Source organism: Podarcis vaucheri, assembly GCF_965113315.1.
Source record: "Podarcis vaucheri genome assembly, chromosome: 2".
NCBI classification, from domain to species: domain Eukaryota; kingdom Metazoa; phylum Chordata; class Lepidosauria; order Squamata; family Lacertidae; genus Podarcis; species Podarcis vaucheri.
In genome coordinates, this window is record NC_138760.1 from 92,691,300 (window position 1) to 92,707,516 (window position 16,217).

General features: G+C 44.1%; 1 protein-coding gene and 1 long non-coding RNA gene across 2 annotated transcripts; both read left to right on the forward strand.

The window, feature by feature from the left end:
- Positions 1–291: 291 nt before the first annotated feature.
- Positions 292–15,731, forward strand: TMEM43 (transmembrane protein 43). Its single transcript, XM_082210378.1, has 12 exons — positions 292–443; positions 3,394–3,543; positions 5,621–5,755; positions 7,024–7,118; positions 7,960–8,009; positions 9,081–9,150; positions 9,480–9,550; positions 9,783–9,904; positions 10,515–10,589; positions 10,711–10,812; positions 12,785–12,902; positions 14,195–15,731. The coding sequence occupies exons 1-12, from the start codon at positions 432–434 to the stop codon at positions 14,395–14,397; spliced, it is 1,203 nt and encodes a 400-aa protein (XP_082066504.1). The 5' UTR covers positions 292–431; the 3' UTR covers positions 14,398–15,731.
- On the forward strand, positions 9,914–10,444 carry LOC309525544. The gene is made up of 2 exons (XR_014216402.1): positions 9,914–10,211; positions 10,258–10,444. It is a non-coding gene; the product is annotated as an uncharacterized lncRNA (long non-coding RNA).
- Positions 15,732–16,217: the final 486 nt, after the last annotated feature.

A 16,217-nucleotide genomic window follows, 5' to 3' on the forward strand; every position in this document is an offset into this window, starting at 1 on the left:
ACATGTCCCGGCGTGCTGTGCGCGTAAATCCTCCTTTTCTCCACAAAACATGCTTCGTCGGCCTGTGTGATAAATGGCCACCGCCCCCTTTTTATTATTACTTAACGCTTGGAAGTTCAATGATAGTCCCAGCGGGGGAGGGGGAGAGAATAAATAAATGCGCGTGGCCGCCCCGTCCCGTTGAACGACTACATTTCCCAGCATGCTCCACGGCCGCTCTCTGTTCCCTGACATGCCCGCGAAGGCTCGTTGGAGGGAGTGCGCACGCGCGACAGCCTCGAGCGTCCTGCTCGGCAGCGGAGAGGCGGGGCACCCCGTGGGAGTGACGGCTTAACCCCTGCCTGGGTGGGGATTCCTGAGGATTTGCATTCCGTTCTTTCCTTCCAGTGTTAAGGATCTTACGGCGGAGTTTAGAGACTCGCAAGCTCAAGATGTCTCGAAATGTAAGTGTGTGTCTCCCTTTCCTTAAAGGTGGCCCTAGGAATCATGGAATTGTTCGGTTGGAAGGGACCCCGAGGCTCCTGTAGCCCAACCTCTCTTTGCAAGGCAGGGATCTCAACTAGATCTCTACGCTCGCGGGTTTAGAGACGGGCTGAGACACACCAAAAACTTGCGGGCATCCCGGGGCTGCGATCCTACGCACTCTGGCTTGGGAGGCAGCAAGCTTCATTGAACGCAGCGAGACTTACTTCCGAGTAAATGTGCACAGGATCGGGTGGCGTGCGAAGTTAAATAGATGCTGCTTGCAGGACTTAAAATGGAGAGTTAAATAGATACTGCTTGGAGAGGAACCGTTTTCTCCTCCGTGGTTTATATTACTATTGCTACGGAAATACCGATTCCTCTGAGTCTGAGACGTTAGGTGTTGTTAACTAGCATATTCCTTAAGATGCTGTGTGACTTATTCTGCATCCTCTTTGCTGCCAACATCTAGCGCAGCTATTCCCTTGGAAAAGGGCGTCTGCTTATGAATTGTTTCAGGGTGTTGTCATTCACCAAGTTTGAAAACGGACCTTTTTTGGGTTCCAGTGCGTACAAGTACACACATACAGCTTACCTTGGCTGCAACACATGCTCAGATTAAAGGGGACTCGCTTCTACTTTCCACCCCACAGTAACAACGTTTTTAAGTAAATAGACACAAAAGGCAGGAGAGAAGCCACACTAACAGCATTCTATCATTTACCAGGGCAAATTTGATAGGGCTTACTTCTGCTTGCATATGCCTGTGCAGTTAAAACAACACCATTGGGTTTAAAATGATTAAAGCAGGCATAGGCAAACTCGGCCCTCCAGATGTTTTGGGACTACAACTCCCATCATCCCTAGCTAACAGGACCAGTGGTCACTGGTCAGGGATGATGGGAATTGTAGTCTCAAAACATATGGAGGGCCAAGTTTCCCTACGCCTGGATTAAAGGGTGCTAGGCTGCAGTCAACAAGTATTTAATTAAACAACAACAACAACCTCAACAATCACCAAGATCTCCCATCAGGAATTAATCAAGGAAGACTGGCAAAACTGTTGAATCTTACTAAAAGGATACATAGCCAAGCTAGCTGGCACCCACAGATTAATCCTGTAGGCTAAACCTCATGTGAAATGCACAGTGCACTTCTATGAATGTTTATGCAAAAGTAAGTCCCACTGTGTTCAGTGAGACTTGCTCCCAGCTAGTTGTGAATAGGTTTGCCACCTTAGTAGGGTCTCTTCTGAAAGTATTGGCTGGAGGGAATTATACTGGTCTGGTTGCCAAAAGCACAAGATGGAGCAGCACAGTGACAGAAGGAGGTAGAGGGAGGTCAGTACACTTTGAGTAGGTAGGTAAGTTTCATCCCCTGGGCAAAACTATAAAGCTGAACAAATGAGCTGGTAGACGAAGGTTGCAGTCTTCTACATGCTTACTTGGGAGTAAGCCCCATTGAACACTTTTGAACTTACTTCTCTAAAGAATTTGTGTTTTGTTTCTACCAGCTGTGCTTTGATATCAGTTCTTCAGAAGCAATGATTGAGCATGGTCTTGTTTTAACTTCTGCCCTGTGGTTAAAACAAGCAGAAGTTAGCTGGAGTAGCATGTGCACACACAGCTTCTTTGCATGTCATCCTGGGAAGCAAGTGTGTATCTGCTTGGCTCAGAAAGTCAGTTGCTATGGCCACCTGTAGAAAATATTTTGAGTAGACACACCCTAAAATGTGTTTCAGTGTGGGCAATTGATAATCCTCCTGTGTCTCTTCATAGTGTTATTTTTAAACTGCGTTATTTAGTCCTGTGCCTTAGCACATGTTGAGAAGTAGAGTCTGTGAACAATGCTGAATGTTTAGACTGAGCATTCCATGCTTCTTTATTCCCCCTTAACCTTTAAAAAATCCAAACCAAAGTATTTCCCCACCACCAGAACCATGAAGGGAAGGATTGCTTGAAGTGTTCCTTCATGCATACAGGCCAAAGTGTTGAATGCTACCTGCATTCAGTGGTGGTGGTTGCATATGCACTGTTGCAGAATTCTGATCCTTTTTCCAGTTGAAAAAGAGCTGAAAGTGACCACTCTGTTTATGGACTGGAATAACACTGCAATGTCAGTAGTCTTAGAACTGCAGCCTTGGCTATTTCCTTTTCGAAATGTGCATAGGTAGATGTAAAGGTAAAGGTAAAGGTACCCCTGCCCGAGCGGGCCAGTCTTGACAGACTCTGGGGTTTGTGCGCCCATCTCACATCTATAGGCCGGGGGCCAGCGCTGTCCGGAGACACTTCCGGGTCACGTGGCCAGCGTGACAAAGCTGCATCTGGCGAGCCAGCGCAGCACACAGAAACGCCGTTTACCTTCCCGCTGGTAAGCGGTACCTATTTATCTACTTGCACCCGGGGGTGCTTTCGAACTGCTAGGTTGGCAGGCGCTGGGACCTAGCAGCGGGAGCGCACCCCGCCGCGGGGATTCGAACCGCCGACCTTTCGATCGGCAAGCCCTAGGCGCTGAGGCTTTTACCCACAGCGCCACCCGCGTCCCCCATAGGTAGATGTAAGTGAGCATTAATAATGTATTCAGTAGGGTGGGGTGGAAACTGAATTGCTGTCTTGCAAGGTAGGTTCTTAGCTTGCGCTTATCACTTTTTTTGCCAAATAAAAACTGGTATCTACCACCATTGCTGTAGCAGCCTATTCCTCCCCCCCCCCGGGGAAATCTCATCCTTGCTATTTTTAGTGCCTATTTTCGTGGCACTAATGGACTATATGAAAATATGATCTCTATTGCTTGTAAACTGTCTGTGTAGAGAACACATTGTCAAGAGGCTGAGGCCAAGCTGCTGATTTCTCTTTTGGGTGTTTAGCATGCCATGGTAGGAACGCTGCCCAGAAGTAATTTCTTTTGATTTTGTTTTTTCTTTTATAACAGTTTTCTGACACCGGTAGCAAGAAAGAACATGTTAAAATTACAAGTGAGCGCAAGCCTGGATTTCTGGAGCGCCTCAGTGAAACTTCTGGAGGGATGCTCATAGGACTTGCCGCATTGGCCCTCTCTTTTTACGTTCTTTTTACCAATGAGGTAAGTCAAGGCAGGGAGGATGGAATTATTTTTTCAAGTAGCTCAGGGGTATAAAATATTAAGGCCCTTTGGGGATTCTCCAGTAAGACTCATAGACTGGCTGGCAATGGTTCTCTAGGGCTTCAGGCAGGAATCTCTCCCAGCCCTGCCTTGAGATGCTGAGGATTGAACCTGGGACCTTTAGGTGGAAAAACAGATGCTGTGCCACTGAGCTATAGCTCTCTTACTGGGCTCCTTTTTAAGCCCACTTTATTGAGTGGGTTCTTTCGCTCAGTAAAGTTACCTTTGGAAATAGCTTTTAAAGATCGAGCTCAAGCTTCCTCTGAAGAATTTACAGCCCTAACTTAATTATTTTGTGGCAGAATCCGAAACCAGTGAAGAGAGACGGCGGAAGAAGATTGGAAGAAATTCAAGGACTATCTTGGGAAATATTATGAAATTAGTGAATGTTAGATTGATGTTGGGTAACTGCCTATAGTGAGGGAAAGGTCCTCTGACTATGTTTGAAAGCACTCCTACACTGATATGTTTCAGGGATCAGCTACCAGCAGCCTTAAAAGCAAGTTCCTTTTATTAAGCCATAGTAAGAAAAGCCCTCTGCTAAGGACTTTGTAAGACTGCGCATTACAATGTAATGATGCCATAGTATCATTTAAGTAAGCCATAAGTGTGGGCCCCTTTATTACCCCAAACCCTGCTGTCTAATGTACGTTAAAATAAAACTCTGTGGTAGCATCATGAGTTGTGACATTTTACGCAGTAGAATATGCCAGGCAGTCAGGCCATTTAGCTAGGATACTGCATTTCACAGGTTAGTAAATCTAAGCGGTTACCAGCTGTAATGATTAAGATAATTGGGGGAAAAAGAAGAAAGAAAGGTGTAAAATTAAGTGAAAATTGAGGGTGAGGATTTGCTGAATGAATAATTTGAATTGGAATACAAAAAGGGGAGGTATGAGGAGGTCCGAGAAATAAGTTAAAAGAAAATAAGTGAATGAAATTATATGTGTTTTTAATTTTTGTGTTTCTGTTTTTTGTCTTTTTTTGTATAAATTTTGAAAGGTTAATAAATATATATATATATTTTAAAAAACGTAATTATTTTGCATTTGTGCGGCTGTGATAAGTGCTAATGTATTTGCCTCCAGAACTTCACAATGCAATTTTGGCATTAATTTTGCATCTCAGAAATAACGACAACAAAAATCTTTACATGCCATTATCTGGAATGTCCCCCGCAGAACTTTTCAAAATGTCTTAACTGCTTTTACTGGCAGAATTACGAGGGAGTAGGTGGTTCTGCAGGGACATAGGTGACACTGTGGGTTAAACCACAGAGCCTAGGACTTGCCGATCAGAAGGTCGGCAGTTCGAATCCCCGCAACGGGATGAGCTCCCATTGTTCGGTCCCAGCTCCTGCCCACCTAGCAGTTCGAAAGCATATCAAAGTGCAAGTAGATAAATAGGTACCGCTCCGGCGGGAAGGTAAACGGCATTTCCGTGCAGTGCTCTGGTTCGCCAGAAGCGGCTTAGTCATGCTGGCCACATGACCCAGAAGCTGTATGCCAGCTCCCTCGGCCAATAAAGCGAGATGAGTGCCGCAACCCCAGAGTCGGTCACGACTGGACCTAATGGTCAGGGGTCCCTAGGTGGTTCTGCATTGCTCTGCAACTGTGGTACTTCCTCTGTATCTCAGGCCTGAAGTCATCCCATAATTCATCCAGATTCTCCCCAGAACACAGCCCTGCTCACCCTGACACACTTCCTCACAGTTTCCATTCAAGTGCTCTTGCTTGCCTGAAATGTGTCCTTAAACCAGAATGCTTGCCTCAATGGTGGGTGGAGAGATTGGGGAACACTGGCATGTGGCTTTTGCCTGGCTGTCATGTAGCCCAGGGCACAAAAGTGTAAGATTCACCCATTGCTCTGCCCACTGCTGGGATGCAACCCCTGGGAGCTCCCCCACCTCTGCTTGCAAGGATTTTCTGTAGGCCAATTTTAGCACAACGTTCCACTGTCTTGTCGCCTCAAAGTGTGCTCTCCCACTCCCACCCCTCTCACATTTTGTTGTCTGTAGGGGCGAGCTTTGAAGACGGCCTCTTCTTTAGAAGAAGGGCTTTCTCTGGTGGTCCCTCTCGACGACATCCAGAACATATTACAAGAGAATGAAAGGAAACTCGTGCACCTGTCGGGTCCCCTTAGAACTTCAAAGGTAAGTAAAGTGGCGTTACCAGAAGAATTTGTAGATTGTCCCCCACCTCCACATTGCAGTGTTGTTGTTTTTTTTAAGTGCTGCTTCAGTTATCCCATACATTTGGATGCCTTGCCTGAAAAAGCTTGTGCTTGTTTATTTCACCCTATTGTATGTGTGTGTGGGGGGGGGGTTATGTACGCATGAGAATCTGCAACTTCAAATGTGATCAAAGGTGTAAGTTAGAGTGAGCATCTGGAATGCACAATTCTGCAAAAGTTATGGCTCATGCCATTTTGTGTTTTCTGGAAACACTGCTCCCTAATGTTTTATGTAGGGAGCAAAGTACAGAGGTTAATTTCTCAGTGCTACGGCACACAAGTCTAGATGCCTGGAAATCTTGCCCTCTGGCTCAGAACCTTTCTTATTGGGTAACTACCTATAGTGAGGGAAAGGTCCTCTGAATATGTTTGAAAGCACTCCTACATTGATGTGTTTCAGGGATCAGCTACCAGCGGTCTTAAAAGCAAGTTCCTTTTATTAAGCCATAGGAAGAAAAGCCCTCTGCTAAGGACTTTGTAAGACTGTCCATTACAATGTAATGATGCCATAGTATCATTTAAGTAAGGCTTAAGTGTGGGCCCCTTTGGTACCCCAAATCCTGCTGTCTAATGTATGTTAAAATAAAACTCTGTGGTAGCATCATGAGTTGTGACATTTTACGCAGTAGAATATGCCAGGCAGTCAGGCCACTTCACTAGGATCTGCATTTTACAGGTTAGTAAATGGGCTTGTGAGTTGGCTTGCACTTTTGTGTTGGCTTGTCTAAGAATGATCATGTTGTCCTTCAAAATCCAGGCAAAAGTTGTTTTTTTCCTGGTGTACTTCCTGTAGTTCCCATGCTTGTTAGCAGTTCTTCTCTGGAAAGGCATTCACTTTAGCTGACAACCCTATCTAGAACTGAGTCTGACTTGCCCTGATAGGGCTTACATAGGACCCCTGGCCAATCAGAAAAGCCAGCTGGGGTTTGGGAATACCTGTAGCCAGCAGAAAACTTTGGGCAGAGTTTGTCAGACCTTTTCAGCAGGCTACTAAAGAAGATTTCTGACTCGGAGGGACCTTAGCTCTAATTTGCAAATGCCCAACACCTAACAAGTTTGTAGACATGCCATTGCACCCCAGATTTAAGTAGTGCCTTTTGCTTCTCTGTCTTTTCACCCGCCCAAAGTCTTGGGAAACCTTTGTAAACTACAGATCTCCTGATTGGAATTTTGTTTTGCGTTTGATAGCCTTTATATGATCCCAGCTATGGACTTTCTATCCGGGCTGTCAAGCTGAAGCGTAATGTGGAGATGTATCAGTGGGTAGAATATGAAGATTCCAAGTAAGATGAACTTATTAATGCTTTCTCTGCCATGGCACATATGTGTGGGAGTGGGGCGTGTGTTTGGGCATAGGGACTTGTACTCTATAATCCAGAACACAGCTTTATGTTCACCTGTAGCTTTCCCCCGTAGCTTTCTCTTTTAATTATTTTCTGTACTCTACCCTTGAGGTCTGCAACAATTAATTGGTCAAGTCTTTTCTTTTGGAATGCAGTATATACTTTCCCCCCACGGTGACTGATTATTCAAATCTATAAAGAGCAAATGAACACAGAACTATGAGTCACTTGTTTATAGCTGGCTTCTGTTGTGGAAAGTATGAGACACTGAGCTATAGGGGAACTATTACCACTGGTTCTCATGCCTCCAACCCTTCTCCCTACCTTGCCTTGGCTGAGTTTTGTGCCAAAATAGACAATAGTCAGTTGGCGTGGATGCTGGCATCTTGCCTACTGCTCCAGATTCCTTTGTCACACCAAACCTGGACCCATTTTACTGAATATTCTACTCTTCCCTTCCTTGCAGTAGCCTTGCTATTGCTTCCCTCTCGTTCCTGCTGCTAACAGGGCACATCTCTGTGCCAGCTTAGCTCAGCGGTGAGCAGTTGACGGGAGTTAACATCTTGGCTACCCCTGATCTAAACAGAGATTTCCATTATCCCACAGAAGCAGCACTGTTGGACCAATGGTCTCTTGGACCTGATTAGTTAAAATGTTACACTGGCATTTTCTAACATTTTTTCTGTGATTCACATACAGTAAAGCTGTGTGAAATATAGACTTCTTGCGGAATGCAGTTTGGTGTGTGTTTAACTTCTCTGTCTCCCCACCCCCTCTGCAGAGAATATGAAGAGAATGGTGAAGTGAAAAAAGAAACCAGATATTCATATAGTAAGTTGACTAGCACACCAATTTCTCCCGTTAGGACTGGTAACTGTGCCTGCAGACAGCTACTTGACAGGCATACATTCAACAGGGACAGCTCTCACCATCACTTTCCTCAGCTCTGAGGTGGGGGAAGGTGTGCTGTGTTGTTGCATAAAGTGATTGCCAGACCTGCCCCTCTTGAATTTATTTCTGCCATGCAGCAGCTGTTAAAACAATGGCAGGAGAATGGCAGCAACCTTGTTGTTGTTTAGTCGTTTAGTCGTGTCCGACTCTTCATGACCCCCTGGACCAGAGCACGCCAGGCACTTCTGTCTTCCACTGCCTCCCACAGTTTGGTCAGACTCATGTTTGTAGCTTCGAGAACACTATCCCACCATCTCGTCCTCTGTCGTCCCCTTCTCCTTGTGCCCTCCATCTTTCCCAACATCAGGGTCTTTTCCAGGGAGTCTTCTCTTCTCAGCAGCAACCTTACTCTTCACTTTTGTAGCATTATTTATGTGCTGCAGCCATATTTTGTGTGTCCTTCAAGGAGCTCAGAATGGAATAATTATCCAGTTGGGTTGCCTACAAAGATATGGCAGGCAAAAGGTGGCTGAAGCCTAATATACCTTTTTTTGTGGGAGGGGGGAATACCTGCATGAGTGATTTGCATGTTATGCTAAGACTACCTGGGCTTCAGTGCTCAAAAATGCAATGAACGAGTCTGCTTTTCAGGAAATCTTGAAAGTTGTGGCTTGAAGATTCCCAGTAATTCCATTGCCTTTGCAAAAATGGATGAGATTTGGGCCCCATCCTCCATATTCTTCCACCTTGCATATTCTGTTGGCTTGCTTTAGCATCACTTCTTCACCTGACATGACCTTGTTCTGTTCAGATCCCTCACCCACCCTGTACACCTCTCAATTACATTGTTCACTTCATGGCTTATAGTCCAATCCCATTTGTTACGCACTTTTTTAGTATGCAAGTACCCCTTGCTGGTTGCACTCTGTATGCAAACTGAAGTGGGGGGGGAATTCTAAACTAACATCTCCTTGGTGTCTTTTTCTATATACTTTCTTGTTTCCCTTTTAGATACTGAATGGAAATCTGAAGTTGTGAACAGCAGAAATTTTGATCGGGAAATTGGTCATAAAAATCCTAGGTAAGCCCCGTATTTCACCATCTCACAGAACCTTGCCTATGAAATGGGTTGAAATGAATGATGGCTCATTCACTTACCATGCAATCCTAACCACGTCTACTCAGAAAGAAGTCCTAATGAATTCAGTGGTGCTTCCTCCCAGTAAATGATACTGTTAGGTATTCTGCAGTCAGAAAAGGATGGCATTGTAAATCACTTAGCAAATACATTTGAGTAGGTTTCCTGACACGGCATGCTTGTTTTGCTATATAGAAATCTTTGCTAACCCTTTCTGTGCCATTGTGTCTATTGAGTTGGAATAAACTTTGCAATTACTTTTTTCCACGCAGTGCCATGGCTGTTGAAACTTTCACTGCAGTTGCTCCTGATGTCCAAGTAGGCAGATTCTTTCTTTCCAAAGGTAAGAACTTTTAGCTTTGGTGTAGTTAGACTATGCTTTAAGATCATTCCACATTGAGTAAATTATGGAAAAACTGGTAAAAGGACATTTTGACTTTAGCAGTCTGTTTCCAGTTCCAGCTGGGTTTTGTTAAACCTCTGCAGAGCGGAAATCACTCAAGACACATCCAGAATGTCTGTTTGGGTTATTGTAGTTAAATATCACAGAACAGAGCAGCTCCTTTGTTTCCTAGGCCTTGTTGAGAAGATTGATAACTTCAAACAGATGAGCTTGGCAAAACTGGAAGATCCCCATGCTGATGTGATCCGCTCAGGGGATTACTTTTTTCACAGTGAGAACCCTCGACGTCCAGAAGTAAGAAACCATTTTACAATTAACAGTTCAAAAACTGACTCAAAACTCTGTTGCCTTCCCACCACCACTAATAACTGCAGTTATATTGTATATACTGCTTGTCTTGTCATATACTCTCACTCCTTTAAGGCTACAATCCTATACAGCAGGGGTGGGGAGCCTTTTTTGCTGCATGGGCCAGATGTTTATCAGAATCTGCCTGATGGGCCAAATTTGACTACCCACCTGTCAATCACCTGATGTCACAAATGACATCAGGAATTTAGTGCTTTGACGTTCCAAAATTGGGGCTTCAAAGCACTAGCAGGTAACTACAAACCCATTTGCAGTGAAACAGCAGCTGAAGCAGAGAGAGAACAATACTTAGATCAAGTAAGATCACCCTGCCTTCACAGAGGTGGAGGTGGGGATCCTGCTTAGTGCTGGGTTCAGGTATATGAGAGAGCTTCTTGCAGGGAAGTTCTGCACTATTGCAAAATCAAGAATGTCACTTGGGAAACTTACTTAAAGGATGGGACTAGCATGAACTCAGATAATGTAGATTTCCAAAATCTCCACTGGGAAGCTTCTGTTACCAAGCCTTTACCTTGTTTCTTTCTCTCACTTTCAGGTAGGAGATCTTCGTGTTTCTTTCTTCTATGCAGGTTTGAGTGGAGACTCATCCCACCTGGGTCCAGCAGATACGGTAAGTGTTCCAGATCTCCCCTACTCCTCCCTGTGTGAGGAGATAACACTTCTGTGTAATGAAACTGTTAACATGCAAGTCTCTTTTTAAAACTCTCGTTTTCAACTCTGGAATTTTTCAGGTGACGGTAATTGCTCGTCAACAAGGGGACCAGTTGGCTTCATACCGAACCAAGGCTGGGGATATCTTGCAGATCCTCTATCCCGATGAGCTCTCTGCTGAGGTAAGAGTTATAGATACAGGAGAACACAAGAAAAAAATGGTCTTCTCCTTGTATGTATAAATCAGATATGAAGCAGAATCCAATTTACTTTCTGCTTCTTTTCTCTTGGGACTTTGTGTCTTTGAGGAAGGGCTGTAGCTTAGTGATAGAGTACGCGATTTGCATGTGAAGGGTCCATAGTCCAATCCTTACCAATATCATGTAGGGATGAGAAAGATCATGGGTAGGCAAACTAAGGCCTTCTCAATCCGGCCCGTGGACGGTCCGGGAATCAGCGTGTTTTTACATGAGTAGAATGTGTCCTTTTATTTAAAATGCATCTCTGGATTATTTGTGGGGTATAGGAATTCGTTCATTCCCCCCCAAAAATATAGTTTGCCCCCCCCCCACAAAGCCTGAGGGACAGTGAACCCTGCTGAAAAAGTTTGCTGACCTCTGAGAAAGTCTCTTGTCTAAAACCTTGAAGAGCCACTACCAGGCAGACAAACGCTGAGCTACATCTGCTGCAGAGAACTGGGGGCCAGCCAGATCCTGGCCTCCCTCAACCACTGCGGGTCATTTGCTCCCCGCCCACCTGCCAATAAGGTGACATCACTATGACTTCAGCTGAGTGTGCTTTCCTTTGCCTGTTTGTTTGATTTCAGACTATGCAGGCAAAGGCACAGGCTGGGAGCGGCATCTTTATTTGCCCCACTTAAATGTCAAGCAAAGGGAACCATTGGAGCAGCAGGACAGAAGGGCCAGTGACTGTATCCTCGCCCGCAATTTTGGACCCATTCAAGGCATTGTTCCCAGGCGAAGATGTGTCAATCTTTGTAGTAGATGGAGTAAGAAATCAGAGAAATTTGGTTGGCAGGGAGGGTAGGGTGTCATAGGAGTAGGTATGTAGCAGGAGCGTTTCTGCATATCATTGGTCTATGACTGCTCCTTGGTCTCTTGGCCAGCCAGGAATTCTTTCTGTCATAGGATATACGGGAGGAGCATTGCATTTCAGTAAATGAAATCATGGGAGGTGTTGGAAGAACAGTAGAATAGTTAATTCAAACGCAGAGGAAATTTTCCAGACTTGTTAAATTTGCAGAGTTATATCTCAGAAAGAGAAGTTGTTTATGATGATGAGGTGGTACACTATCCAGAAAGGATTTTTAAAAATTAAAAAAGTCTAGTATTTTTTGTACTAAATGGTGCTACATGGTGTTATATCTTTATCTTCTGTTCCAGCAAGATGTTTTAGCCACCTCACTCCACTCCTCTTCCCCACACCCCCAGGTTGTTTCACACATTTCCCCCCAATATCCTACTTTCACGAAGTCCTTAAGACAGGCACGAAATCACTGCCCACCCTCATCTGTTAAAAACATAGAAGCAATGTGTGTGTGTGTGTGTGTGTGTGTGTGTGTGTGGCTGGCTGGATCTGCCCTCCACAATGTGCCAACCTTCCAGACATTTGGGACTCTGATCTCCTTCAGTTGGACTGGTGGTATTTGAAGTCCAAATCTTCTGGAGGGCACTGCGGTGGGGAAGGCCAGGCTAGATGGAGCTGTGTGTGTGTGTCCACTACATACTTGATCAGCATGATTCCAATCAAGGATTATCTCACACTCTGACCCAAAAGAGCAGTGATGTAATCTAGCAATGTAGATCAACTTAATGGAATGTTATTTCATTATGTGTTACAAAGGGCAGGGGAGTCAGTATTGCTGCTGCTACTACTGCTTCTTTTTTAAGGAATAAAAGTCAGTTGTTTGCTTCCATCTCTGTTGAATATTGTAAATAGTGTGTGTATAGATTTATATCAGCTGCATTTGGACATCATGTTCATGCATGTAACACTAAAGCACGGTTTCGTGTTGTATCCAAACATAGCCATTGTCTTATGCGTAAAAATTTCAGAACAGTGGTATGTAGAAGCAGCAGAGCTGGATCTTATAGGAAAGCTTGGTGTACTCACTGAACACTGAACACATTTTAGGAGGTGTTCCAGAAAGAACATGAAAGTAACAGCATGAAGACCTGGGGCCTCCGTGCAGCTGGATGGATGTCTATGTTTGTAGGCATCAGCCTTATGACCAGGATTTTTTACACCCTGGGTAAGTTTTGCTGGTAGCAACCTGACTTGATTGATAAATCAAGCATTTAATCAAATTATTATTATTATCATTATTATTATTTATTATATCAATATATTGGATCCAAGCAACTTCTGTACTATAATAGCAAGTCTGTCGTTATAATAGTGTAGCCAGTGCTATTTTTCTAGAAAAAGAGGTGCCGGAACTCACCATGAATGTCTCCCTTGTTCTCTTACAATGGCAATGGCGCTCACCTGAGAGGTGCCAGAATTGAATTCTGGTGAGTTCTGGCTGGGGGAAAAAGCCCTGAGTGTAGTGATCCTGCTTGTACATTAACGGATGAATTGTAACTCAGTTCTCCCCTTCCTGTGCTTTGTGTTCTCTCTCATGCTGATGATCCAGGACCCAGGATTAGGGAGGCACTTTCACAGGACACTCTAGTTTAGAATACGGTTTGCTAAGAGCGAGAAGGAAGGTACTTGCTTGTTTTTGAGCAGAGCTACAGTAAGGGTGCGAAACTCAACAGAAGTGAATGAGAACCATGTTCCACACAACAGAAAATATGTCGAGTCCTACCTCTTCTGCATAATCTCTTTTGAGACTCTGGGTTCTCCAAGGCTTTGCTTTCCCCCTTTCTGAAGTGGGCAGATGACTTAGGCTGCAATTGTAACCCCACTTGCCTGGGAGTAAGAGCCGTTCAATTCAACAGGGCTGACTTCTGAGTGGACAGTTAGGGATGGCAGCCTTATTATTATTTTTCTTACATTAATATCCTACCTGCCTTCCATCATGGAGCAGCTTATTTGTGGTCCCTCACCAGGTCCAGACCTTTTCACCTCCGGCAAGGAGGTGGCCTTGTGTGCCTTCAGATGATACCCAGGGACTATACAGAGGATGCTACCACCTGTCAAATCAGATTTCCAAACTTACTGGAAACTATTTTGTTTATTACATTTGTATCCCACCTCTGTTTCCTCTTAAGGAGCTTCGGGTGGCATATATGGTATGCTTTCAGTTTACAAGTGACAAGCCCAAGCTTATTCCGTGGCCAAGTGGAGACCTGAGCTTTGATCTCCCTCGTCCAGCTTCTGCACTGTTAACTTTCTGTCCTCTGTGGCTTTTCAGTGTTCAGAGGATTAGGCCAAAGTTTTTTTTACTGACTTAGTGGTGGGTAATTTGGGGAGGAAGAAGATTTATGAGAACGCTGGATGAGATTTAAAGCATGGTTTAGCAGCAGTGTGTTATCATGCTGATCTTAAACCAGTGTGTCACTGCTTCATGTCTTGTTTAATTCTTCTTTCCCGCTACAGTGGACTGGTTTCCAGTAGTCCGGGACCTGGTTAACCTTGGTCTGAAAGCATTTGCCTTTTGCTTGGCCACATCTCTGTCCCTGCTGACCATTTCGGTGGGCTGGCTCTTCTACCGGCCTCTCTGGGCAGGACTGATTGCCCTGTTGGCGGCGGTTCCCATTGTGATTGCGAGGTCCCGGGTTCCACCCAAGAAGCAACAGTGATGCCGTGGAGAAGGGGCCTCAAGGTGCACACCCAAATCTTTTTGGAGGCGCCCGGAACTTCTCAAGCAATTGCCACTGTGTATGTGTGGATTTTGTTTTCTGTTTTCCAAAACGAAAACTCCTTGACGTTGCAATCCAGACAGTATGACACCAAAGAGTTCCATGATGGGCCTAGATGCAGAACATGTGTACAGTTTTTATTACATAACCAAGTGAAAAAGTGCCACTTGTCTTTTTTAAGTTGATGGATACAAAATGGTAGAAATGGAATAGAATTTTTGTGTGCCGGATATTAAGCACAATCAAGTGAAGCTGCCTTTGCAGCTTGATTAAAACAGTCCGGCGACCCTCATAAGGAAACGATAGGTGGTTTGTTGTATTGATGAAGACCACATCAGGTTTTTGAAACTGTAAATCATTAGGGGTTTTTTGTGCCTTTTCCTTGCTTATCTCTGTTAAAATTATATATGAGCTTGCATATGATGTAAGGGGTGAAATGGCCATGTTAAAGTGCTTTTGGACTGTTCTCCCCCTCCACCACCACCCCTGTTGCATCCCAATTTTAAGTGTGCCTAGAGCTTTATCTTGCTCCCACTCACTTTTTCTGTAGTCTGGTAGATGCTAAGTGAACTGAGTAGGGATTTGTACCTGTGGTGATTCTCCATATGAAGAACTCACTTTATTTGCAAAAAAAAAGTAAAAAAAATTAATGGTTTATTTAGGAAATTATGACTTAAAACCAAAGCTGTATCAACAGCCTCAGCATACCACCTTTCTTGCATTTAAGCAAAGGAATGTATTATTTTCACTGAAAGGTAGTAATCATTGCAACATAATATTTCTACAAGTAAACCTCTGCAAGTACTGTTACTGTTTTGTGTCCCATGCCTCTTATACTCCTGCAGCTATCCTTTGTAGTTGGAAAAAGGGGTAAACGCCATACATTTTACCTAAAGTGTCTGAAGAGTTAATCCCATTGTCGTTAGATTCCTCATAGTGACTCCTGAAGGGGAGAGTCACATTCTGGGAAAGCAGATGATAATTATTTTAATATTGTCTGGTCTTTTCCTATTCTTGGAGCTTGGATACTGCTGTGCAAGGAGTCTCTGGCCATTGCTTGAATAGGCAGATGATCTCAACCCAGTCCTGGCAAAATGGAACTGACTATATCTGCTATTTAAGAGGCTTGAGGTGGTATTGCTTAACGTGTTGTTATTATGTCAACCGTGTGCTAGATAATTGCACAGAGGAAAATATTAAGCCGGGGTTTTTTGTAAGCCGAGGAGTAAATTCCAGACAGTAACACTTGAAATGCTTCGGTGGTTGTGGTTTTTTTTTTAAAAAAAGATGGGTGGCAATGCTGGCTTTTTATGTTTTGGGTTGTTTTTTTTAATTTGGGTGGCAGTGCCAGACTTTTATATTCCATGAATAAAAGATCAATGAGTGCTGGTATGTGGTTTTCTTTTTAAACCAGGATTTGGTTTTAAGGACGCCCATTCAACAAGAGAGGAGAATTGCATGCCTGCAATTAAAACATCTTCAAGCACCTTGTGGGACAAGCAGGAAACTGATTTGTACAGCATTTCTGGCTACCACAAACAGCCACAAAACTGGCTCAGTTGATGTGTCACTTTTCTGAAAAATTGAGTCTCCCGTGAATTAATAGTCACAGTGCAACTCTTTCATAATATAGGCAAATGAAGTTTATTCATCCTTTAATGAACCTGCTAATGTAGGTAGTGTATTTTTCCATTGGAAGTTCACACAGGGGATGCATCTTTTCAAATGGTTCCTACTCTTCCCTTGGCAACAAATGGAAC